General features: G+C 44.1%; 1 protein-coding gene across 3 annotated transcripts in view; it reads left to right on the forward strand.

The window, feature by feature from the left end:
- Positions 1-18,475, forward strand: part of CHMP7 (charged multivesicular body protein 7) — a 37,938-nt gene extending 19,463 nt beyond the window's left edge. For 2 of the 3 annotated variants that reach the window (XM_068274659.1, XM_068274658.1), the window contains exons 7-12: positions 4,105-4,224; positions 5,777-5,875; positions 7,850-7,910; positions 11,215-11,346; positions 15,896-15,994; positions 17,663-18,475. In XM_068274659.1, coding sequence (XP_068130760.1) covers positions 4,105-4,224; positions 5,777-5,875; positions 7,850-7,910; positions 11,215-11,346; positions 15,896-15,994; positions 17,663-17,700 — 549 coding nt within the window. In that variant the 3' untranslated portion in view covers positions 17,701-18,475. The remainder of the gene's footprint in view (positions 1-4,104; positions 4,225-5,776; positions 5,876-7,849; positions 7,911-11,214; positions 11,347-15,895; positions 15,995-17,662) is intronic. The other variant, XM_068274660.1, reaches the window with a different exon arrangement.
- The last annotated feature ends 9,196 nt before the right edge of the window (positions 18,476-27,671 follow it).

A 27,671-nucleotide genomic window follows, 5' to 3' on the forward strand; every position in this document is an offset into this window, starting at 1 on the left:
CGGCTTACTGAGTCGCACTGACTTCATCCAGGCTGTTCTGTGCAGATGCAGAACTACTGCGCAATACAGACCGAAAGACGTCAGCGTGACTCTGAGAGACGCTCGCACAGATGCAGTCGACATCTTGCGCCAGAGGTGACCCTGGACCACCCGCGTGGAGCGAAGCTGCGGCGAGGGTACAGGACGGCTGGCAGGGGCTGGAGGAAGCCCCAGGTAAGTGGATTTTTTTTCTCCTCCTCCTCGGATGTGTCCTTTAAAGAATACCCGAGGTTAGAGACATATGGAAGCTGACATATTTCTTTCCTTTTAAACAATGCTGTCCTGTTGATTCACTGCCTCTAATACTTTTAGGTCGGTTTCACACCACCAGCCGGCATTATAGATGCGCTGCGGTGCGATGATTGCAACGCTAAAAGATGGCCGTCGGAAATTACCATGACAATGCGCGGTAATTTCCCTTCTGGCTGCAAGCCAGGCTAGAGGGGAGGCTCTCTAGTGCTCACTTCCTGTGGCCAAAATTAGAATTTTATTGGAGTTTATTGAAAAAAAAAATACGCTTCCACATATGCACGCCGCAACGTGAATAACAAACAATTTTAAAAAAGCTGCTTCTCCATAGACTTGCATGACTTCTGGTTGCCGCAGGTTACTGCGCATGCCGTCCCCAAACATGCTGTTGCCTGTGCGTCAAATGGCAGACATCGCATTGCGCCAGGTAGGAAATGCCCCATAGACTTTCATTGCCTTAGCGTTACCCTGCCTCAAAATAGGGTAATGCAATGCAATGAAAATGCCCTAGTGTGAAAGAGGCCTTAGCCAATGACGCTTAACATGCATGCAGATCAGATGTTTCTCACACAGATCTGACAAGATTAGCTGCATGCCTGTTTCAGGTGTGTTATTCAGACACTACTGACCAGAAAGATCAGCAGCACTGCCAGGCAGCTGGTATTGTTTAAAAGGAATGAAATATCGCAGCCTCCATACCTCTCTCACCTGAGGTTTTTTTTAAATCAAGCAGCCTATAACCATGATCTTTTTCACAATACAGTATTGCGTTTGTGCTTGTGAAAACATATATGCATAGTGGCGTAGCTAAGGAGCTGTGGGCCCTGATGCAAGTTTTACAATGGGCCCCCCCAGCACCCTATACATAACAATTGATACGTTGCACCAAAAACTGCCAGTGGCAACTACAGTGTCAGAGGTGCAAGAAGGGGCTGGGGAACAGTTTGTTAATGATTACCACTATTTAAAGTATCTATAGAAGTGATTATTATGAGCACAGGACCAATAGAGAGCTAATACTGCGGTTGAGGGAGGGCCCCTCTGGCCCAAGGGCCCCGATGCGGTTGCTAGCTCTGCGCCCCCTATTGCTACACCCCTGTATATGCAATTGCATTGCTTTTTCATTTACCAATGTGTATGTATTTCATTAGGCTCTCAGAAAAAAACCCTGCATACAACATGTGACAAAACCTTCCGTTTTCTGCAGTGATAAGTGACGAGTGGGGTTACACCTTGGTGGAACAATTCAACAATAGTAGGCAGTCTACAAACTTGCATTCTAGTTTATTGCAACATATTCCACACAATCGGGCCTTGCCCTTCATAAATACATCATTATACTAGTTACTTAGTATAGCCTTTTTCCACATATTTGTTAGACAAATAGTCTGCCCCAGGTCTCCAGCCTTGCTCCTTGACCACTATACATCCAGACCTTGTTTCCCCAGAGAAGCTTTGACATTTTAGCCATCTCCCTATTTAATCAGCAATAACTTTATCCCTACTTATTACACCTAAATGAAATATATATCTTTTTTTTTTCCAAGACGAACTAGGCATTCATTGTATGGCATTATTTCCCTCAAACTATTTTGTTTTCTATGCCTTTCAATGGGGAGGGGGGGGAGATAAAAAATGGGAAAAACACATTATTTCTCAGTTTTACCAATTACAGTTTAAAATTAAAAAGGGCTACTAAAGAAAAAAAACCCACAAATTTTGTTTGGCTATTTCAACCGTTTATCACAAAACTTAGATTATGTTCCTGTCACAATTTATGGTGAGGATATTTGATTCTGAAATAATGCTAGGAGAAAATTTTTCATCTTCGATTTATAATAAACTTTTAACACTGCAATTGTAAAAGTACCAAATAGTAAGCGAAAAAGTACTATCAAAATTTTTCTGAGTATTTGTTTGCTTGCTGGTTGTTTAAAAGGCATTTTGTTGACAAGTTTGAAAAGTTCACCTAGGAGAAAACTCAGGTGAAAAAGTGAATTGCATTTGGCCCTGTGTATTGTTCACAATGAACTGAGAAAATTAAGGGCCCATTCACATCTAAAACCGGTTTTGTGGGAGTGATTTTCCTGTGATTAACATGGAAAAATCACTGGACACTGCTGCGGTTTTGGAGCGATCTCGATTAGCGGTGCTATGCATGCTAATCGCGAACAGCCGGCAAACCGCTGCATGTAACACGTTTGCAGTTAACACTAACCGCAAACGCAGCAGTGAGAACACTGCCATTTGTTACATGTTGTAGCGGTTTGCCTAGAGCGGAAATCTCGCGATTCCCGCTCAAGTGAGAACGGGCCCTAAAAGCATATTTAATGGTAAAAATCCATCTTATTGGCTCAGGGATCATATATTCCCTTTCACCAATTAGTGCTGCAGCAGATAGTGCCAGAGCAATGCCCAATCATGTACAGCTGTGCTTCAGCTACAAGACTTAAGGGGCCCATACACTCAGCCGATTTTCTGGCCGACCGATCGATCCCGATCGATAGATCGATTGCAAATCGGTTGGCCAATCGACCGATCGACGGCCGATTTCGATCGATTTCGATAGATTTCCATCGAACTGGCAGGGTGGAAAATTTAGGTCGATCTGATGAGATTGCTTATCAGTTTGCATTGGCCTTAATGGAAATCTGATGGCAAAAAAATGCCATCAGATCGAATTTCAATAGATTTCAAACTGAAATCTATTGGAATTCTTTCCTGGTAAAAAATGTTCTAAAAACGCATCAGATAGATCATCAGATGCATTTCTTATCTATCTGCTGCCAATCTGACGAGTGTATGGGCACCTTTAAGCTCATGGCTTAGATGAAGTCACAGAGGACGTAGATATTCAGTAGTGGTGGATAAAGTGGTTGATTGAACTCTTGTTTAAAGATGTCTTCATAGTGTGTATGCAGACTAAACAAAATAATTGAGCAATATAAAGATAGTGTATAGTATCTCTTAAGTAGCCTTTCAACTAGAGTCATCAATTTAGTGCTAAATCCTAATCCTTTAACTCAGATAGAAGTAAACTGTGTAGTGACACAACATAACCATACCATGGCCATGTTATTTTATCCATTTTGTATCACTGTGTAATGCTGGGCATACACGGTGCAATAGTTCTTATCAATCGAGCCGCTGATGGCTTGATTGATAAGATCCAACCTGTCCGATACCCCGCCGGATCGATTCTGCGCTCGATACCGGCGGGGAGAACAATGGGAATAAACTAAGCGTTGATTAAAAGCGCCAGCGGGGACGAGCGGGAATCGATCCGCGCGGACGAACGGGGATGGTGCACAATTGCACCGTGTATGCCCAGCATAACCCTTATTTTGTATCCATTGATGACTGCTGTTAAGGTCCAGCATATCTGGCAATTCCCTTTGTCAAGGTACAAAACAGAATGATATATCGTTCATGTTCAATACCTTGATAAAGGGGACCCTGCATGGCCCCAAAACGATTGTTGGTGATAGAACTATACTTGGGAATGTATCAGTAAAAAACATTGACTTGATTTGAGCAGTGTGCGGACCCTATGGATTTCATTGATACTATGTAATTGGTCCAGCACATAGGGAAATGTTTATGTTGTGTGACTACACATCTGCATTTTAGGTTACCACCAGGGAACAAGGCACAGAACTGAACATAGTGGACTTAACTGTGGGAATGCAACAGATTGGGGAAAGTGGCACCGCATGTAACTTGCACATTCCATTGGGTACAGTGAAGCCTACAGTCAATGAAACTTTTAATTCCCCAAATTTCAAACATTAATTCTCAGTCTTTTTTATATAATAGGCTTTACGATGTATGAAGCGCTGGAAGATGTCAGAACGCCGGTTGTCAGAGCTGCAGAATAAGTTGGACACCGTGCAAAGCATCCTGGAGAAAATCTCCACAGCAGAGACTGACCGCACGGTAACCAATCATGTGGCCCCACAGTCATCGGTTCACAGGGCACAAATACCCTTTCAGTGTATGACACATTAGCAGAATGCTGTGATAAAGTTTTGTTAATCCAGAGGTAATGCCTCTGCCTATTAAGCATGAGGACATGAGTTTGACTTCCCGGGTCAGGGGGAAAAAAAAAACAAAAAACAAGGAATAGCACTCAGCTGCAAACTGCTGTATTACTTGTTAAATAACCTTCAATCTGTTACTGTGTACAGCAAAAACCAAAAACATTTACAGTAGATCTCTAGGAATAGGTCATTTTGTAGCATTGAATTATTGCTGGCTTTTTTTGGCAACTACAAATCTCCATCTGCTCATAACATCCAGTACAATTGCCCACAATTATAAGGTCTGTTGCATAGAGTGATTTTTTTTTTTAATTTTTATATAGCCGCTAGAACGAAGGCCCGTTGACATAACAGGTGCTAGGCCTCTCTCACAACCCTCCTCACTTCCCACCCCTGTCACCGCCGCTGCATGTCAGCGCGCACATCACAGAGAAAATCCTTAAGCACCCCTCTCCAGAGCTATTGCTTAGGCCTGGCACCCACTAGAGCGCTTTCAGCAGCGAATTATGCTTTCTAGATTCACCGATGATTCCAAAAATTGACAATGAAAGTGAATGGAGGTGAGCCCACTTTAGGGATTGTGATTTGGCCAAAATACAGTCGCTCTGCCTGCACCATTTTCCTAGTGATCATGATTCAATGTTTAAGGACACCTGAACTGAGTGGGATATGGAGGCTGCCAAATTTATTTCCTTCTACACAATACCAGTTGACTGGCTGTCCTGCTGATCCTTTGCCTCTAATACTTTTAGCCCGAGACCCTGAACAAGCATGCAGATCAGGAGCTCTGACTGAAGTCAGACTGGATAGGCTGCATGCTTGTTTCAGGTGTGTGATTCAGATACTTCTGCAGCCAAATAGATCAGCAGGGCAGCCAGACAACTGGCATTATTTAAAAGGTAAGAAATATGGCAGCCTCTGTATGCTTCTCACTTCAGGCTTCCTTTAAGTATAGGATCAATCGCTATACATACATGGTTTCAAAATTATTTTACAGCTGTACGGAAAAAAAACACCATCTTACCCAAAATCCCTTGCCGAACTTCAAAACTGCAAATTGCTAATCACAATCTCTTTTGCATTTGTACTACTAAAATAAAATCGCAACAAAAACGCCAGGAATCACTGCTGAAACCGCTTTATGAATTGCTAGCAAAAGTGCTGAGCGATTGCGATCAGTGATCTGTAGTGGGTCCCAGGCCTTACTGCTACTGTGGGGACATCATGTCGTCCAGGTGACAGTACCCTCAGTGCCAGGTAATTTAAACTGTCCATAGATCTATATTCTTGTTTCTATGAAAGGTAAAAGTTGGAGTCAGACACCTCCAGCAATGCAAAATATCACAGAAGTGAGATGTGACTGATAAGGTATTAAACATGCTTGTCTTGTCTTTTACCCCTTTTATTGGTAAGTGGGCATGTTAAGTAATAAACATTTCCAATGACAGGTGGTGTCTGCGTACCAGATGGGCGTCTCTGCTTTGCGCACTGCAATGAAGGACACCAGCCTGGAGAAGGCTGAAAGTTTAGTGGATCAGATTCAGGAGGTAAAGCTGTGCTTCTGTAATTTTGTATTGTGTGATACTCAAGTGAGCATAGAGAGAAGTATAGTTTGGAAATGTCGCACAGCTGATTATGGCAGGGCACAAAGATGTTCTGCATGTGAGAAGTGTAGGAGAGAAATGCATGGTCAAAGGTCAGAGTATGCCTGTTGGGTGCTGGAAATACTGGTTATTACATTGACATCTCAAGTCTAGGTTTTAAGGGGGTGGGGTGTTAGTTCAGTTTAGGTACCTGTCAGCCATCCGCACTGATAGTAAACTTTATTTAGGACGGATGAAGACAAGGGGGGAACAGGTACTTTTGGATGTCATTCATCTTCAATCAGTTCGTATTGTTGGCTGAAGGAGGGTATGAGTATGGCAAAAGAGAAGGTGTAAAGTCAGAATAGCACAGGTCCAAGGACTGAGCCATGGGGAACACAGTGAGGAGTGAAAGAGGAAGAGTTACTATGTCTTCCGCTCTCACACAGGGCCGGCCTTAGGTTTCACAGCGCCCTGAGCGTAACCAGATTTTGGTGCACCCCCACATTCATCCTCTTCGCGTGTGAGCGCACCACACACACACACACATACACTAATTGGGGGGGGGGGGATCTGCTGCCTAAATACACTAAAAGGGGATCTGCGACTGCAAGACTAGTAGCCTAAGCCTATATACACTAAAGGGGCGATCTGCCTACATATACAAGACTTGTAGCCTATATACACTGCCAGATCCCCCCCTTAGTGTATATAGGCTTAGGCCACTAATCTTGCAGTCGCAGATCCCCTTTTAGTGTATTTAGGCAGCAGACCCCCCCCCCCCCCCCCCCCCCCAATTAGTGTATCTAGCAGCATAAGCATATTCCCCCTGTAGCGTAGGGAGGTTGGGGAGCCTTGCTTATAGCTGATCAGTCTTCTCTTCTTACCTTCTTACTGTCTGCAGAGCAGTCTGCAGACTTAGTGCCAGTGTAGGTGCCAGGATTCTGGGAGCAGGAGAGAAGGACTCGTCGTTACTCAGGACATTGTCACAGGGCTGAGTGGCACACGTGCTGCACGCTTCTCTGCAGCAGCCTGAGGCTCAGCGCGCCTCCATCCATCCTGATTCCTGACATATAGCTATAATTCCCACCAGTATAGGTAGCCAGGCATAGGTGACCCAGTAAATGTAACCAGCTATAGAATCCCCCAGTATAGGTTAGCCAGGTAGGTGCCCCCAGTATAGGTAGCCAGTATACTTGCCCAAGTATAGGTTAGATAGGCATTTGTCCCAGCTATAGGTTAGATAGGTAGGTGCCCCCAGTACAGGTTACAGAGGTAGCTGCCCCCAGTGTATTAGGTTAGATAACTTCCTGTTAAGCAGGAAGTTTAGTGTGTATCAGTGACTATGTAGAAGAGGCGACCAGCGGTAAGTGAGCGGCGCCAGCGATCGGAACCAGGGAGGTGAGTTGTTCTCTCTGCATTGCTTCCTGCTGCAGTCTACATCGGAGGGGGGAGCACAGAGGGTGGCCCGGAGTGGAAGGGAGGGAGAGGTTGGGCTGCCCTCCCCGCGGCTGCGGCTCCCCCATCTATCACGTCGGCCGCACGGGCATGTTTGCCCCCCCCCCCCATTACCCCCGGCAGCGGCACCCGGGGGCGGTGCAAGACGGACCCAGCCGGGGCCCGCAGCAGCCGCATGCAGCCAGGCGGCAGGAGCGCCCCCCTGGAAGCCGGCGCCCTGAGCGATCGCTCCGGTCGCTCAGGTCAAAAGCCGGCCCTGCTCCCACAGGTGACTTAAGATAGTCTTCCAGGCTAATTGAGTGAGACTAGGCATCTGTCAGTTGCTGAAGTTCCATAAACTGATGGAGCGAGTAATTCCCTTTTTGTTTTTCAGGAAACTTTTATGTAGAATGTAAGTTATTTGGAAAATGTTCCGGAACTCCTATTTACGGACTCAACTCAGTTTGTAAGTGCACTAAATAGGCTTTGTTCTTTTTGTAGTTCTGTGATCTTCAGGACGATATTAGCAAGACCTTAGCCGGAGCAGTTCCTGGAGATGTTGGTAAGTAGTGTTTTGCATTGCGTTTGTGTGAGTGCTGACACTTTGCTGTGTACAGCCGTACACGTGCTAAATTAAAGTCAGCTGAGATGGCCGACAATGGATAATCTGGCATGTCTACAGCTGCCCCCGACCAGCGACCACTGCTTGACCAACTATTTCCCAGGCGGATCAACTCGCAGAGTGACGGCCGATACTTTTGTTGGTGCCCCTAGCCTCGCCCATTGTGTGACTTCATATCGGGGCCGCTCCACCGGCCCTTTACTGCCCCACATAGTAACAGATAGCAGTGTCCGCTGTACAGCTGGCTCCACATCTGTACAGTCTCAGCCCAGCGATGTCGCCTGAGAGATTGGGTCCTGAGCCCCATTGGGCAACACCAATCAAGCATAAGTACAGGCCTTTAGGTGTATGTGTGTGTGTGTGTATGTGTATGTGTGTGTATATAAATATATATATATATATATATATATATATATATATATATATATATATATATACAGTGCTGCCCATAATTATTCACACCTCTGGCAAATTTTCACTTAAAGTTACTTTTATTTAACCAGCAAGTGATTTTTTTGACGAGAAATGACATAGGTGTCTCCCAAAAGATATCACGATGTACAAGAGGCATAATTGTAGAAAAAAAAAAATGTTCAGCTTTTATTTACATTTGAGCAAAAGGTGTCCAGTCCAAAATTATTCATAACCTTCACAAACTGTCACAGTCTATGGGAAAATTCAAAGTTCTATACCATTCCAAACTGTCCAAGCTGTTCGAAAGCATCCTAATTACCCTGATTAATTGGGAACAGCTGGTTTAATCAACCCAACAGGTGAAAAACCGCAGTTCTCTGCAGCTGGTTTGTGGACAGTCATGGCTAAGACAAAGGAGCTCAGTGAGGACCTGCGGCTGTGCATTGTGGCTGCTCACAAGTCAGGAAAGGGCTACAAGGCCATTTCTAAATGTTTTCAAGTTCCAGTGGTTACAGTGCAAAGTTTTATTAAAACATACAAGATGTTCCGCACAGTGGAAAATCTCAGAGGACGTGGTCGGAAGCCAAATGTGACACATGTGCTGGTCAGGAGGATAGTAAGAGAGGTAAAAAAGAATCCAAGGATCACCACCAAGGCCATCCTGGTGAATGTGGGCTCTGCTGGTGGTAATGTCTCAAGGCAGACAATCCAACGGACACTGCACACTGCTGGGTTCCACAGATGCAGACCAAGGAGGACTCTGCTTCTCCAGATAAGGCACACAAAAGCTTGCTTGGCCTTTGCAAATGCTCATCTGGACAAGGAAGAAGACTTATGGTCTTCTGTGTTATGGTCAGACAAAATAAAAATTGAATTGTTTGGCCACAGTGATGATTTCTTCATTTGGCAAAAAAAAGGAGAAGCCTTCAACCCAAATAACACCATCCCCACTGTCAAACATTGTGGTGGGAAACTAATGCTTTAGGGGTATTTTTCAACCAATGGACTAGAAAACCTAATCACAGTAAATGGCACCATGAAAAAAAAAATAATACATGAGGTTTCTTAATGACATCAGGCAGTCTGCAGAGAAACTTGGCCTTGGGCACCAGTGAACATTTCAGCATGACAATGACCCAAAACACACATCAAAAGTGGTGAAGAAAGGGTTAGCAGACAACAACATTAATGGTTTGGAATGGTCCAGGCAGGGTCCTGACTTGAATCCAATTGAGAATCTGTGGAGGTAGCTAAAGATCAGGGTGATGGCAAGAACACCCTCCAACCTGAAAGATTTGGAGCTCATTGCTAAAGATGAATGGGCAAAAATACTTGTGGAGACCAGCGATGGGCTTTTGAGTTGAAAGCCACTCGAAATCGAAATTGTAATGAGGCTTAAAGAGACTCTGTAAAAAACATTTCAGCCTTATTTCTTCTATCATATAAGTTCCTATACCTGTTCTAATGTGGTCTGGATTACTGCAGCCTTTTCTAGTTGCACTGTCTCTGTAATATATCTAATCTTTTTTTCTTCTTTTCTTTGTCAAGCTTTGTTGACCCAGGGAGGAATGGGCTGCCTCTGTTGTAATGAATACAAGTTATGCACGCCCCCTTCAGGCTCTGTGTGCTTTGTTTATTGCTCAGACAATTCACAAAAGATTCCCTCAACAGGGAATAAAACTTAACATTTAATAATTACATCTAAAATAACCAATTAGGTTACTGTTAGAAAGTTACTTCAATAATAAGTTTATACAGTAGTGAGGTACATATGGAGTCAACCTCCCCCTACTTCAACTGTTTATTGCTCACAGACAACTTATTTGCTCTCAGTTTCAGCTTATCTGTGATGTGATGCAGTTTGTGAGGGCTGAAGGGGAGGGAGCTGCATGTAACACACACACTCACACACACACACACACACACACACATCACTTCCTGGCCATGTTTTTTGTTTGTAAACCCTGCCTAAAACTGGCTATTAAAAGCCAGGATCACGGCGGAAATGGCAAAGAGGGATCCAGGAGATCGCAGTGACTCGATTGGTATTTTTTTTATTGTACAAATCAGACAGTACAGATTCTCTTTAATTAAGGCAGGTGTGAGCATGGGAGACGAGGGGTTACTTAGGGCCTGAGCCCACTGACGCAGTTGTGTCCGCTTTTCAGTTACACAACAATGTTACAGATGCTGAAAAGCGGACAGAAGTGGACACAACTGCGTTAGTGGGCTCAGGCCATTACTCATAAGTCCGTCGGGCTCCTATGCTGGTATGTGTTTCACTCCACTTGCACTTATGGGATGCACTTCTTCCTTCAAGTCGGAAGGAGGAGTTGCCGTAGTGAGTCGTGGAACGTGTGTCCCATAGGTCGCGTGCGAGTGGAATGATACGCATAGGAGCCCGACAGACTTCTGGGTAAGTAACCTCTCGTCTCCCATGCTCACACCTGCCTTAATAAAGCCTTATTACAATTTCAAATTCGAGTGGCTTTCAACTCAAAAAAACAATTATTTGTTCCAATGCAGCTACAAGCTATACACAACAAATTACAGCTTTTTCCTCTGATATTTAACATGAAAAGTAGGAAAATGTTTACACAGCTTCTTAGACATTATTTGTTCACTGTAATTTTAGAACACTTGGTTATTGATAGTGTTCCTTTAAGATATATTTTTTATCACACAAGTCCTAGATAAAAACAACCCGAGTAAGGAAATTAGTCCAAACATTACGTTTGTGATACAAGTGTCACTTTGTGGCTAGCAATACTGTAAGCACATAATGTACTGTACTCTCATATTCAATACTTGGTATCTTGTTTCCCTGTAGATGTAGACACAGATGAGCTGGAGAAGGAGCTGAATGACATTCTTCAGAGTGATGATGTGGACCTTCCCACAGTTCCTACTGGACCACTAATAACATCCCCGCAGAGGTTTTCTGATGGACAGAATAACGGTGGTAATTATACCCTCCTACATGTATGCTGCGCATGCGCACTGTTCCAGTTTGAAACATATTGTATGGCTGTTACGGAAATACATTTGGTGTTTATGGCTCTCTCAGCCAAAAAGGTTCCTGACCCCTGCTTTACAGGGTTTATTGACCTGAAATTCATAAGAAGGCAAGCTGGGTACACAGGACCGATTTATCAAAACCAAGTCAAACCTGGAGCAGCAGATTAGCAGTTGCCAAGAACAACCATCCAGCATCGTTGCTTCAATTAACTGCTGAAGCTTGATTGGTGCTCTGGACAATGTCTTCTATTTTACTCCAGATTCTTTTCTCACCTGTTTTGTTAGATCAGCCCTTTAGTGTATTATGTACCCCATTTTTAAGGATTTTAAAGAAAACCTGTAAGGGAAAAAAAAAATGCCCATATGGAGCCTCTCGATCCTAATGAGGCTTCCCTGTCGTCCTGTGTAGCCCCAGTTAAAGCGCTGGCACCCCCTGAAAATCTGCCGACAAGCTTGTCCACTGATGCGCTGGCGCAGTAGCACCTGCAGCATGCTGCAATATTTACCTTTTTGATCCCTCAGGGGGGTCTGCTTCTCTCCGGGGGTCCCAGCGCTGGATCCAAGCTGCACAGGAGGATGGGAGAAGCCTCAGTAGGATCCAGAGGCTAACACCCCCCCCCCACACACACACACGCACGCACGCACGCACGCACACACACACACACACACACACACACACACACACACTCACTCAGGTAAGTATCCCCCAGGGGCACTTTTCTTTATCTTTTCTTTATTACAGGTTCTCTTTAAGTAACTGAGAAATACTAAAGTATAAGGAAGTACAATGTGCATCATACAATACCACGTAGGCTTGGTTTATGGGTTTCTACTGTCAGAAAGGGAAAGGAAATCGTATTTATTTTTGACATGCAAATGCAGATGCCAGTCAACCTTTTTTTTTTTATCATATGTAGGTTAACCATATCAGCCCGCGGGTATTTTTCACATTATAGATAAGAGGAATTTTCACATTTCAACGCTCATCCCTTTCATTTCCCAATAACTTTATTGCTACTTATCACAACGAAATTAACTATACCTTGTTTTTTCCGCCTACAAATTAGGCTTTGTTTGGGTTGTACATTATGCTAATTATTATTTGATTCTTAATGCATTATAATGGGAATAATAAGAAAAAAATTATTTCTCCGTTTTCAGACATTATAGTTTAAAAATATTACATGTTACCGTAATTAAAATCCACACATTTTATTTGCCGATTTGTCCCGGTTATTGCAACGTTAAAATTACCGTATATACTCGCAAGCAAGCCGACCCGCATATAAGCCGACGACCCCCCCCCAACTTTTACCTGAAAAAACAGGAAAAAATGATTGACCCTCATATAAGCCGGGGGTAGGAAATGCTAGCCGCGTGATCCCCCAAGAGTGTCCCAGTATAGTGCCCAGTATAGCTAGTATAGTGCCCAGTATGGGTAGGTAGTTCCCCAGTATAGCTAGTATTGTGCCCAATATAGCTAGTAAAGTGCCCAGTATAGCTAGTATAATGCCCCAGTATAGCTAGTATAGTGCCCAGTATAGGTAGGTAGTGCCCCAGTTTAGCTAGTATAGTGCCCAGTATAGGTAGGTAGTGCCCAGTATAGTGCCCTGTATAGCTAGTATAGTGCCCAGTATAGTGTCCAGTATAGGTAGGTAGTGCCCAGTATAGGTAGGTAGTGCCCAGTATAGTGCCCCAGTATAGCTGGTACAGTGCCCAGTATAGGTAGTGCCCCCTCCTCTCCCCCGCTCCGTGGTCGCCCCTATAACCTGAGCTGGCGCCGCATCTTCTATTATTCCCCTTTCCGCTCGTAAAGTAATTCATTCACAGCAGCGCGCCCCACGGCGGAGAGGGGAATATTAGAAGATGCGGCGCCAGCTCAGGTGATAGCGGTGGCCGCTTGGGGGGGGGGGGGGGACCACAGGTGACTCGCAAGCAAGCCAACCCCCCAACTTTTGACCCCCTTTTTGGGGGTCAAAAATTTGGCTTGCTTGCGAGTATATACGGTATATCCCTAGTATAATGTATGGTGACAATATTTCATTTGGAATTAAAGGTGCATTTTTTCAGTCTTACATCCATCACTAAATTTTAGCTAATAATTTAATAATATTAAACATACATATTTAAAAATGACATACATATTAAAAAAAATTATTCCCTAAAGTCAGTAGGTGTAATTTTACTATTTGGCCACCGTGGGACACAGGAGGGCGGGGGGAAGCATTCTGTGTCGATAGGATTCGGAGGCTTCCCCCTACAGAGGTGAGTACACCCCAGGGGAACTTTTTTTAGTTACAGAGTCTCTTTCAGAATGAACACTGTTTTTGAACTATTACAGTGGTGATTCTCAGCGGTAATGTATGGATTGGCTCAGGGGGCTTTTGTCTCCTGCAGCCATTCCCTCCTGTTGCCGGTAACGGGCATCTGCCCGCACAGCTCTCCAATCTGCAGGGACGTGACTAGCGTGTCCCTGCAGCTGTAGCAGCTGAGGCTCCCGTCCTAGCGGCAGAAATGGTTAGAGTGAAAGTCCATAGGTTGCTGTAAATGCAAGTGCAGTTGAAGCTTGCACTTCTCTAATTATTATTAATGCAGAAACATTTTCATGTTTTCTGCATGAATAAAAAAATGTTCAGGAAGAGCCAGCTTGAACTGCATTTGTCTACATGGATCCTGAATTATGCAGTGTTGTCAAATTACCGGTGCGGCCCGGCCCAGTACATAATACAGAGCAGCAGTGAGTGCAGCACTTTCCAACTCTCGGTGGTAATATAGTTCCCACAGTTCAGTTTACAAGTGCCGGGCAGCCAGCCAATCACAATGCGTGTTCCATTCCTGTATTTCTGTTATGTATTGATTGACTGAACCATTATATTGTGCAAATACGGAGGTCTGCTCGTTTTTTTTTTTTATTATTGTTTTTAATATGTTCCTTAAAGGACTAAATTTGTTATCCTTTACCTACTTTTGTTTCCATGCTACCTTTGGCACACATGGTGTGCATATAAACTGATGTATTCTATTGGTAATTGATAATTATCCCCAGTGATGTCGATTTAAGACAAGTTTTACAGTCCATTTACCATTTAACAAGCAGAATAACAACTGCAGTTAGGGTAAAAATGAAATACGGGAGGAAATAGCTAAGTATGTGTACTGAATATTAGTTTCAAGCCACAGCCACATTCCTGGAATCCTTTTCATGTTGGCTTTGTTGAAAGGGGCTAAAATATGTTGAGGGTTTTATTGCTGTCTGTGTCCTTTATAAGGTAAATTTTCCATCACTTTCAGTGTTCTCCCCAGCAATTGTTTACAGGCGGGTGGCATAAAAAAGTACCTGCGTGGCATGAAAAAGTAGCTGGGTGGGGCAATATGAGAGAATGCAAGGTTGGCACTACTCTGCTTACAGCAGGGTGCTCACCAAAACTAGCTGGGTGGAGCACCCGGCTAAAAGAGCATGGGAAGAAAACACAGACTTCCTGTCCCTGGGAACCTACATTGGTTTAGTATGATCAGCAATGCTCCAGGTACAGGAAATGAGGAGGTGCAATAAAAGCTTGATGAAGGTGCAAGTTCTTCTTCCCCCACCAAGAAAGTTTGTTTTTTGTTTGATTGTTTTGCTGTCTGTCTGTGTTGGAGAGAATTACCCATCTCCTGTTATGACCTGAAATGAGGGAAATATAGAGATTAGTGATGAGCAAAACAATTAGCAGATTTCCACTGACCCAAAAAGGGAATGAAATAAAGCCAATCAAAGCAAGTATGTGTTGATAACTGTCTGACAAATGGTGAATTAACTAGCAGCTAGAGGCTTTGATTGGCATTCATTTTCTATTCAGGGTCAGTGAAGGTTTGCACATTTGAGAAGAAATCCTAACTACTTTTCATGCATGGCTATATTTTCGGCAAGGCCACAAAGGCCATGGCCTAGGGCAGAGCTCCCCGACCCTGTCCTTAAAGTGAACCTCCATCTACTCGGCAGCACTGACAAGGCTTGGTATTTCTTTAACAGATTTACAGCATCAGAACTTTGTTTTTCTTATAGAAGTCTCATTTTTAGCTGCATTTTTACCCCTAATGCTGGGCTTTTTTCCCCTAATGCTGTACAAAGCATGATGGGATTTCCTATGTTGTTGTTCACGTTGCCTAGCCACTGGAAGGGGTGATCAGGACAGTTGGAACTGTGTCTCATGCTCCCTGTCACCTTCTTTCAACCAAAAAGATGGCTGCCCTTATGAAATTACAAACCTTTGCCTGTTCTTTTAAAACAGTGTGGGTAAGAGATCATATTACCTATCTATTTTAATTAACATAACTAATGTAACTTAATGACAGTATGTTTGTTTAGGCTGAAGTTCCTCTTTAAGGCCCACCAACAGTACATGAACATGTAGAATGGTACATATTATACACATAAGGTAGTGTCTGATATTACATCTTGATATTCTTGTTGTTGGAGTTCTTGCTGACACAACACTCTCTGTTCATTTCAGCCTTTGACCTGAACAAGATGGTATTAGATCTGCCAAATGTTCCCACTGCTGCATTTGGTGCCTCCCCTACTAGGCCTTCTGTGATGGAGAGAAGTCAGGGTGAGTCTTCATGTGCTTTATTCTATAATGTAAAGTTCAGAAACAGCTCTGTAGACTGTAGTGCAAAATTAACACAGTGAACAAGTAGTACTGTAATAGCATAGAGAATGGGGTGGGGGAAACTGGGCGACTAGAAGGTGTGGGGGGGGGGGGGGGGCGAGGGGTATTGGACCTGAAGGGGCACAGGGCTCCTTAATAGCAGGAAGGAGGCTTAAGTTAATAGCTTTATATGCTACACTAACAGCAGCATAGCGTGCGCTCCTATTGTTATGCATGCTACGCGGCTAATGGCACGCGTAGCGTTCAGCACATTACAATTAAAGCATGCTGTGGAAATAGCGCAAGTAACAGGAGGTTACTTACGCTATTTTCTTTCGCTAATCAACCCCAATCTCACTGGATACATTGCAATATATAAATACAGCAGCTCTGCAATACGTTTCTGCAAAGTATCCAGGAGGTGTAAAGTGTCTGGCACTATAGTTTATTGATGGCAAGTTGGGAGCAAAAGTCCTGTGACAAGATGCAGTAAAACAACATAGCGTGCAGTGAACACTGACATATCAGAACTGTGCCATCAAAAAATCGTCACATATGTGTCAAAAAGCTGTACCTGGGTGTGGGGAGGTAGCAGGTGTGGGCGCCAAGTGGTGCACGGCCCTTCTGGTGCACGGCCCACACCTGCTACCTCCCCACACCCAGGTACAGCTTTTTGACACATATGTGATGATTTTTTGATGACACAGTTCTGATGTTATGTCAGTGTTCACTGCACGCTATGTTGTTTTACTGCATATTGTCACAGGACTTTTGTTTCCAACTTGTAATCAATAAACTATAGTGCCAGACACTTTACACCTCCTGCATACTTTGCAGAGACTTTGCTTTTTGTCTTGAGCACTTAGTTTGCTGGGTGTTGATCCTTGTCTGCCTGCATGCTACAGCGTTGCCCGAGTGCCTGCCAGCTCTCCCTTCAACACTGCATTACGTTTCAATGGCAGCTTTCAGTGCAGATGAACTGTACTTTGGGAATTTATAAACAGACAATACTACTTGTGCTCAAAAGCAAATATGATAACTAGGGGTAATAAAAAGGAGGAAGGCATGTTTTTACTGGATGTTTTGTCTGTTCCCTCCTTAAAGTATACCAGAGCCGAACATTAAACTAAAAACGGGGTGAGCGGTGGGCATCTGGACTGTACCTAGTACATGCCTGCACCCCCCCCCCCCCCATTCCCCCATTCTCCTCTGTCCCCCTCTTTCATACCGTAATTCTTCTGTGCAGCTGAGTCCAAGTGGCCGGAGTCGGGCAGTAGTGCGTAGGCGCGCACGACAGCACAATGACATGTCACTATGTTGCAGGTCTAGTGTCTCCATTAATAGCTGTTTGGTGGCCTTTGCAGCCTCTATGGCCTGTTTCGTACAACACCTCTGTGTCTAGATTTTCACTGCCCAATTTACCCAACTGTCTGCACAAGTACTTACAGTGACTTTTTTTGATTAAGGCGCCAGTTAAAAAGAGCACAGGAAATAGCTGGTAGTAAAATATCCATACATTTACAGATATTCTGCTAAAAGTCAGCATTTCGCTATCAATGGGTAGTTTTTTTTTCAAGACCAATATGTACAAGCTAAACATTAATGTCTTTCTTTGTTGTTTGATTCCAGATCTCCAATCACAGACGCAGCGTGTTCTCTTCCATTGACCACAACTGAGAGCTGATGATGAATGCTGCACAGCCCTGTCTCCTCACAATGCAGAGATCAGTCTCTGCATAGAAACTGAGCCCAGCAATTGCATTACCAGATATGTTCTCTGACCATTACGCAACACCCTGCAATCTTTTGTTGTGTTTTAAATGGTCGTAAGCAAAGTAGTTATGGGTTGGACTCATTGAAAAAAAAAATCCCTATCCATTTTGAAATTTTTTTGCTTATGTTGTCTGAGAAAAACTCTGAGCTTGTGAGTCAAGGTTGATATAGTTAGCAGCTGCAATAGAGTTGCCTAGTTTGAGATAAGTGTTCTGCTTTTGACCTCAGTCGGCAGAACTCATGCTGTAAATTCTTGGAATGCTTTGATCTCTCTTTAGTAGATAATCTAGATACTTAAAACAGAAGTCCTCTGTTGTTGTCTCACACTGCCCCCTAGTGACAAGTGGCCATAAATACACATTACAGCAGTACTAGTTGGAAGTAAGGAAATGTAACAAATAAAGAAATAAAAATGTGCTAAAAGAAATTGGCCTGGAGCACTTGTAAGCCACTAAATAAATTGGCTGCTAAAGGGTTAATTTGAGATTTGATAGTTGCCTTCAGGGCTATAGCCTAAAGCCCCGTACACAGAGCAGTAGGTTGTCTGCCTGGGCCGTCCCTGCTAAAACTAATGGAAATAAAGATATTTTTAGATATGTCCTTGGAGATGGGATTTAAAGGATACTCGAAGTGATATGTGACATGAGGAGATAGACATGTGTATGTACAGTGCCTAGCACACAAATAACTATGCTGTGTTCCTTTTTTCTGTCTCTGTCTGAAAGAGTTAAATATCAGGTATGTAAGTGACTGACTCAGTCCTGACTCAGACAGGAAGTGACTACAGTGTGACCCTCACTGATAAGAAATTACAACTATAACACACTTTCCTAGCAGAAAATGGCTTCTGAGAGCAAGAAAGAGATAAAAAGGGGAATTTCTTATCAGTAAGGGTCACACTGTAATCACTTCCTGTCTGAGTCAGGACTGAGTCAGCCACTTACATACTTGATATTTAACTCTTTCAGGCAGAGAAAGAAAAAAAGGAACACAGCATAGTTATTTGTGTGCTAGGCACTGTACACACACCTGTCTATCTCATCATGTCACATGTCACTTTGGGTATCCTTTAAGCAAAACAATATAAATCTGTTATCAACAAGCCTGCACAGTTATACATTTGAACAATGTTGTTTGAGTTTATAAGTCAGTTAAAATATCAACTGGTTTTCTTTAAAGGACAACTGAAGTGAGAAATATATGGAGGCTGCCATATTTATTTTCTTTTATACAGTACCGGTTGCCTGGCAGTCCTTCTGGTCTATGAGGATGCAGTAGTGTCTGAATAATGCCAGAAACAAGCATTAAAGTGAATGGGAACCCGTATTAACAAAAAAAAAAAAAGTCAGATGCTCACCTAAGGAGAGGGAGGCTCTGAGTCCCATAGAGCATTCCCTCTCCTCTCCCGGTCCCCGCTGTTCCGCTGGCTCCCCCGTAGCGGTATTCGACTGTTTCGGTCAAATACCGCTGTCTCCCGGCCGAAGGGAGGCTTCAGAAATGCTTCGGGAGCTCCAGTGCTCCCGAAGACGGGCCGCTCTACACTGCGCACGCGTGCGCGCCCTCTATGACGCACTTGCGCATACACAGTGTGGAGCTGCCTGTCTTTGGGAGGACTCGGCTCCCGAAGACTTCCGAAGTCCCTTCGGCAGGGGATGTTAACGGAGGAGCCAGCTCAGCGCCGGCAGAGGAGAGGGAAGGCTCATTAGGACCGAGCCTTTTAGGTGAGTATCTGACTTTTTGTATTTAAATAAGGGTTCCCATTAGCTTTAAAGAGAATCTGTATTGTTAAAATCGCACAAAAGTAAACATACCAGTGCGTTAGGGGACATCTCCTATTACCCTCTGTCACAATTTCGCCGCTCCCCGCAGCATTAAAAGTGGTTAAAATCAGTTTTAAAAAGTTTGTTTATAAACAAACAAAATGGCCACCAAAACAGGAAGTAGGTTGATGTACAGCATGTCCACACATAGAAAATACATCCATACACAAGCAGGCTGTATACACCCTTTCTTTTGAATCTCAAGAGATCATTTGTGTGTTTCTTTCCCCCTGTTCTCATGCACTGAAGTTTCAGGCTGCTCGTTTCTTCCTGCAAACAGCTTTGCCCTTGTCTGTAATTCCTCACTATGTGAAAGCCCAGCCAGCTCAGAGGACGATTTATCCAGCTTGTAAAAGATAAGAGAGAGAAGAGAGAAGCTGCTCTAATCCTAAATAACACACAGGCAGTGTGCAGAGAGGGGCCAGGAGGGGAGAGATGCATCACAGAACCACAACACTGAAGAACTTGGCAGCCTTCCAGACACAGGCTGACAAGTCTGACAAGAGAGAGATAAGTTGATTTATTACAGAGACTGTGTTAGTAGAAAGTGCTGCAGTAAGCCAGAACACATTAGAATAGCTTTTGGAACTTGTAGGATGATAAAAAACAGGATGCAATTTTTGTTACGGAGTCTCTTTAAGCTAATCTTTCAGATCTGACAATAATGTCAGAAACTCTTGATCTGCTGCATGCTTGTTCAGGGTCTATGGCTAAATGTATTAGAGGCAGAGGATCAGCAGGATAGCCCGGCAACTGGTATTGCTTATAAGGAAATAAATATGGCAGCCTCCATATCCCTCTCTTCAGTTGCCCTTTAATCCTTAGTAGTGTCTGATATTCACATGCAAGGCACAGTTTGCAGAACACCAGTGACAACTTAACTTTCTTCATTCTCATTGTCTGGTTTGCAGTGAACAGATGAAGGTGAATTCTGATTGACTGGTTGCTGTGGGCTGCTACATTGTGCCAGTCCGCATTGCTATGTGTACATTTTAACATGATTGGGCAGGATTCAACTTTCAGCAGCTCAGTGACAAGATTAGTGAAATCTCTGTTCTGATAAGAGATAAGGGCTATTTTTGTTTGCCAATAAGAACCTCTGCATTTCTCACCACTGTTTGATCCTGTTATGCAGTTTGTATCAGTATGTTATCAGAGTTTGCTTTGTGCAATGGTATAGTGGCTGCTGTCCTATTGCAATGCTCAGCATCGTAATGTTTAAGCTCGTACGTGTCCAACAAATGACACAACCAACTCCACAACGTGACTGACCCCAAAACAAACCATTTACACGACTTGTATTTTCCATTCACCAACCAACTGAACGACAATTGGGCGGATTTGTTGGACGTGTGTACGAGCCTTAACAAGGACTTCTGATTACAAATCAAAAACTGTCCGTCACACGGCCGTGCAGAAATCTCATTAAAACCATATGGAAAATGTTTGCACTCTGTCTCATGTTTTATATACATTGTCATGTACTGTATATCCTCTATTGATTAAAGGTTTCTGTAATTATTAAAATTAATTAAAGGTCTCTATTTATAATTATGGCTGAATGAAGTGGGTTCTGGAAGTTCTGTTCTATTTTTTGGAAGCATACCTTAAAGAGACTCAGAGCTCGTAGTTAGCAGGGACATGCGTGCCCCTGCTAAAACGCTGCTATCCCGCGGCTAAACGGGGGTCCCTTCACCCCCAAATCCCCCCTTGCAAAATCCACGACCAACTTGGTCGTGGATTTTGCTCCTCCTGGAGGCAGGGCTAACGGCTGCAGCCCTGCCTCACAGCGCGTCTATCAGCGGCGCATTGCCGCCTCTCCCCCGCCCCTCTCAGCGAAGGAAGACTGAGAGGGGTGGGGGAGAGGCGGAGATACGCGTCTGAAAGACGCGCGTGAGGCAGGGCTGCGGCGGTTAGCACTGCCTCAATGCGGAAGAGATCCCCCGCTGCACGGAGGGGATTTGGGGGGTAAGGGACCCCCGTTAAGCCGCTAGATAGCGGCGTTTTAGCAGGGGCACACATGCCCCTGCTATCTATGAGGTCTGAAGCAAGATTTATTCTCGCTTCAGAGTCTCTATAACTACTTAAGGACCATGGTGATTGAAATCTACGCCCTGTTTTGGTGGGCTCCTGGCTGGCAGGGCGTAGATTTTAATCACAACCGCAGCGCGCATCCGTCGCTCCCCGCTGATCACGCTGCTCACACCTTATGTCTCTCGCAGCAGCTCACTGGCTCTGTCTGTCTCTATGACAGCAGAGTCATGTGAGTCGGTCAGGAGCCGATTTCATTGGCTCCTGGCCGTGTCTATCAATATAAGCCGCTCCCATTGGCTTACATTGATAGACACGGTCAAGAGCCAATGAAAGCGGCTCCTGACCGGCTCACATGATTCTGCCGTCATGCAGACGGCAGAGTGGATGTCAGGAGGATCCCAGCGTGCGGCGATTGCGGCGGGTATGCGGCTATTTGTCTGGGATCCGTCGTTATTGTACCAGAGGTCTCTGGTCTTTAAGGAGGCAGAGACCGCTGGTACTTAAGTGGTTAAAGAACAAGTGACACACATGCTAACCTAGAAATACAAAACACATATATAAGTAGATAAATGCTAGTTCTGCTTGCATAACAGATGTATTGCACTGCCTACGTTATGATTCCTGTGAATTATATAAAGGAAAAGCAGAGAATCCTATTCTAGATAGTTTCCATCTTTGTTACCTTTGACCTCCTGACATAATTTCCTACCTCAGTAAAGTAGAATCCGGGCACCGTCAAGATGCAAGTTCCACACTTTATTTCATCCCCACAAAGATACAGATACAGGTGCACAGGGCTGGTCTAACAGCCATTTCACAAGCAGACACGCTTGCTTCCTCAGAGACTCTGAGGAAGCAAGGATGAAATAAAGTGTGGAAGTTGCATCTTGACGGTGCCCGGATTCTACTTTCTACTTTACTGGTGTGACTGTTCCAAGCTGTCTGGAGGCACATCAAACCTTCCACTACTGACCCCCACGGAGGTTGTCAGTGGCAACTAGTGCTGGTTCCACCCCTTTTTCACCCACTGACAAAATTTCCTACCTCGCTATTTTTGTTTCTTCTCTTGCTAATTGTGAATCGGTTACCCGCCTTCCTCTCAGACTGAGGTCTATGCTAGGAAGTGCATTGTCTTATGTCATTAGAAGGAGGGGGAAATAAAGGGAAGAGGAGGAATATATTACAGATAAAAAGCCTCCCAACATGCAACTGTTTGGCAATGGCAATTAAAAGGCCAGTGTTCCTAAGGTACCATATTTTTCGGAATATAAGATGCACTGGATTATAAGACACACCTAGTTTTAGAGAAGGGAAATAAAGAAAAAAAGATTTTGAACCAAAAAATCCTAAAATATTTCACTGTAGTCACAGGTTGCCATGGTGATGCAAAGGGGCGGTGACGCAATGTGATTAGCAGAGCTTTTCAACATCGCGTTACCGCCCCTTAGCATCACCATGGCATGGCACCATTTTGATCTTATATTTGTATATTCGGAATATAAGACACACTGATTTTTCACCCCTAGTTTTGGGGGGGGGGAAAGTGTGTCTTATTTTCCGAAAAATACGGTATCTGATAACTCCAAACCATAACAGCAGAAAAAGTTTCGAATGCAGGATTAGCATCTCTATCATTTAATTCACTCAGACCAGTTGCTGTTGAAATTTGATTTTTATGGTGACAATCCTGCTTTAAACATGTGATTCCATTATTTAAGAGACTCTTGCTTCCTACTACAACTGATATAGTAAACTACTTGGCCAGGTCCCTTGGAGTTTACTATAAAGGGAGTCTACTGTACAACTACATCTGGCAGCATCTCGGCAGCAGGCTGTAGATTATTATTTTTTATTTTCATAGCGTTAACATCTTTGGCGATGTACAGAGTATAATACGGACAACAGTGGGAACCATACATATAGTGCCTACATAGTTCACACACAACATAAAGAAAGTATAAAATACATGCATAGTACATGGATGGTTTGATAACATTTAGGAATACAGGTACATGTTAATTTGATGGAACAGTTTCCATAGAACCCGCCAGCTGGTACCACCTATACTACTAATCCATTATCTGCTGTAACCTGTTATATGAGACACATAAGGTAGGGAACACACTTCTTCCATTTTGGTGAGCAGTTTCCAGGTATAATGTGTGTGAACTGCACTGGACACAGCGCACATTATAACATACACATTAATTCCAAGCATGCAAGCAGTGAGTAAAAATAGCGCAATTTGTTACAGTGGAGAGATCTGAATAGTCCCATAGAATTTTATAGGCAGTGGGGGCAGACGCCTGGCTCCTTAGCTCCGGCTAAACTAGCCTCACGAGCACCTCGTACCCCGACAGACCCGACGCAATTTAGCCCACCCAGACCTCCAAGCCTCAGGCTACCCAACCATGGGACCCAAGAAGCATACCGTGGACTCTGAGGGACAATATGCAGAGATCTTTAGTCCCAAGAACAAGGGCGCGAACTCCCAAGATGGCGCCAGCTCACGCGAGGAAGGCCTGCAGACCCCGGGCCATCAGAACTTCCCGAAAGATATGGCGACTAAAGCTGATCTCAATCAACTTTTCACTAATCTGGAGCAACTAATCAAGTCCACTAACTGTCCGAGAGATCCAAACAGAAATCTCATCGCTGGGTGACAGAATACATGATCTGGAGAAGGGTCTCGACGGAGTGAGAACCCATAACAAGCAGACAGATGCTGATGTGACTGCTCTAAAAGCGGAGGTGAAAGCCCTGAAAGAAGCCAAAGAGGATAGCGAAAATCGTGGCAGGCGATGCAATCTGAGGATCCGAGGGGTCCCGGAATCCAAAGAGGAGATACACTCATACCTGACAGCACTATTTCTCATAGTTGCTCCTTCTCTGAAAGAAGAAGACCTGAGGATGGACAGAGCCCATAGAGCCTTGAGACGAGCGGGGACGTGGCGGAGGTTGATCCGGCGAGTAATCGGCCAGTGTATTCCCAGCATGAGACAGGCATTAGAGGTCAGTAAATCAACTATGGATGGACAACTTCCTGTTGTTTGTACGCATCAGCCATTCAGAAACGTGTTTGTGCCGTACGCGTGTTTTTACGTGTGCGGACGTAAACTACGCAAGCACACTGACTTGCTTCACCTACCCAGCACATGCGGACTTATTTCCGCATGACAGCCAGACATTACGCATAGAAACGGGTAAACGCATGCGTAGTACCACCAAAGTTAATGCGGACAGAATTCCGCATGGGAGCATGACGGTACGACTACTGCTATTGCGTAGTTCAAAGCATACTTGCGTAGGTGCTTTCGTAGCGTAGTTCATGTAACGTAGACGTAGTTGTACTGTGCGTAGTTGCGGAAAACTACGCGTAGTTCCAGCGTTGGCTGACTACGATCATCCCTAGAAAAGTTGGCCAAGGGGATCCCTTTCTGCAGGACAGTGCACCTGTACATTCAGTTTGGAAGCCACAATGTCAACATCGTGACTTCCAAACTGAACACCCTGGGACTGGTTTCCAATTGGTCCACCATCCCCCCTACTCACCTGACCTGGACACTTCAGACTATTATCTGTTCCCAAACTCGAAGAAACTTCTGAAGGGGAAACGCTTTGAGGACATTTTTTTGATGTCACACATGAGAGCTGATTTGAGGTCCAACCAAAAGACTTCTATTTGTCTAGAAAAGCTGCAACTTAGCTGTACCAAGTGCGTCATTCTCAATGAGGAATGTTAGAAGACTTCCGATACGACAAATATTAAACAGATTTTACTCACCGGGGGGTTCTCCCAGCCCCTACAGTAGTTTCAGTCCCTCGCCGCAGCCCTGGTCCTCCACGTTGTCTTGCTGGCTGCGGGTGGGCCTGTGAAATGCATCTTTAAAGGACACCTGAACTGAGAGTTATATGGCTGCTGCCATATTTATTTCCTTTTAATCTATTCCAGTTGCCTGGCTTTCTGCAGTAGCATCTGAATCACACACCTGAAACAAGCATACAGCTAATCTAGTCAGACTTGACAAACCTCTGCTCTGCATGCTTGTTCAGGGTATATGGCTAAAAGCATTAAAGGCAAAGGATCAACAGAACAGCCGGGCAACTGGTATTTAAAAAAAAAAAAATATGGCAGCCTCCATGTATCCTTTTCAATCCAGGTGTCTTTTAAAGTGAACCAAACTACAAGAAGTGCATCATTGAGCAGGATTACAGTGGTTTGCAAAAGTATTCGGCCCCCTTGAAGTTTTCTACATTTTGTCATATTACTGCCATAAACATTAATCAATTTTATTGGAATTCCATGTGAAAGACCAATACAAAGTGGAGTACACGTGAGAATTGGAAGGAAAATCATACATGATTCCAAACATTTAAAAAAAAAATAACTGCAAAGTGGGGTGTGCGTAATTATTTGGCCCCGAGTCAATACTTTGTAGAACCACCTTTTGCTGCAATTACAGCTGCCAGTCTTTTAGGGTATGTCTCTACCAGCTTTGCACATCTAGAGACTGAAATCCTTGCCCATTCTTCTTTGCAAAACAGCTCCAGCTCAGTCAGATTAGATGGACAGCGTTTGTGAAAGGCAGTTTTCAGATCTTGCCACATATTCTAGATTGGATTTAGATCTGGACTTTGACTGGGCTATTCTAACACATGGATATGTTTTGTTTTAAACCATTCCTTTGTTGTCCTGGCTTTATGTTTAGGGCCATTATCCTGCTGGAAGGTGAACCTCAGCCCCAGTCTCAAGTCTTTTGCAGACTCCAAGAGGTTTTCTTCCAAGATTGCTCTGTATTTGGCTCCATCCATCTTCCCATCAACTCTGACCAACTTCCCTGTCCCTGCTGAAGAGAAGCACCCCCAGAGCATGATGCCACCACCATATTTAAGAGTGGGTATGGTGTGTTCAGAGTGATGTGCAGTGTTAGTTTTCCTCCACACATAGAGTTTTGCATTTTGGCCAAAAAGTTCCATTTTGGTCTCATCTGACCAGAGCACCTTCTTCCACATGTTTGCTGTGTCCCCCACATGGCTTGTGGCAAACTGCAAACGGGACTTCTTATGCTTTTCTGTTAACAATGGCTTTCTTCTTGCCACTCTTCCATAAAGGCCAACTTTGTGCAGTGCATGACTAATAGTTGTCCTATGGACAGAGTCTCCCACCTGAGCTGTAGATCTCTGCAGCTCGTCCAGAGTCACCATGGGCCTCTTGACTGCATTTCTGATCAGCGCTCCCCTTGTTCGGCCTGTGAGTTTAGGTGGACGGCCTTGTCTTGGTAGATTTACAGTTGTGCCATAGTCCTTCCATTTCTGAATGATCGCTTGAACAGTGCTCCGTGGGATGTTCAAGGCTTTGGAAATCTTTTTGTAGCCTAAGCCTGCTCTCAATTTCTCAATAACTTTATCCCTGACCTTTCTGATGTGTTCTTTGGACTTCATGGTTTTGTTGCTCACAATATTCTCTTAGACAACCTCTGAGGCCGTCACAGAGCAGCTGTATTTGTACTAACATTAGATTACACACAGGTGCACTCTATTTAGTCATTAGCACTCATCAGGCAATGTCTATGGGCAACTGACTGCACTCATTTATTTGTAAAAAATGTTTGGAATCATGTATGATTTTTGTTCCACTTCTCACGTGTACACTACTTTGTATTGGTCTTTCACGTGGAATTCCATTAAAATTGAAAATGGGGGAGAAACCGAGAGCCCAATATGGTGCAGTATGTTAATATGGAGAGATCTGTTGTGAATAAATGAGATGATTATACTCACAAGGGTGGGTCGCCACAAAGGCAACCACTGGAAAGGCCGGCGGGGAGAATTGTAACCTGACCCCGCTCAGGTTAAAAAGTCGCTCTCTGTAGATAGGAGAAAATGGGGATACACCCCTCCACCAAGGGTGGACTAGATGATATTGAAATATGATAACAGAGGCGCCAAGCAGAATGAAATTAGTTAAAATTGTTAAAAAGGGGGAAGTGGGTGGACTCACCTCCCTTCTG

The sequence above is a fragment of the Hyperolius riggenbachi genome, chromosome 3 (assembly GCF_040937935.1).
Source record: "Hyperolius riggenbachi isolate aHypRig1 chromosome 3, aHypRig1.pri, whole genome shotgun sequence".
Taxonomy (NCBI): domain Eukaryota; kingdom Metazoa; phylum Chordata; class Amphibia; order Anura; family Hyperoliidae; genus Hyperolius; species Hyperolius riggenbachi.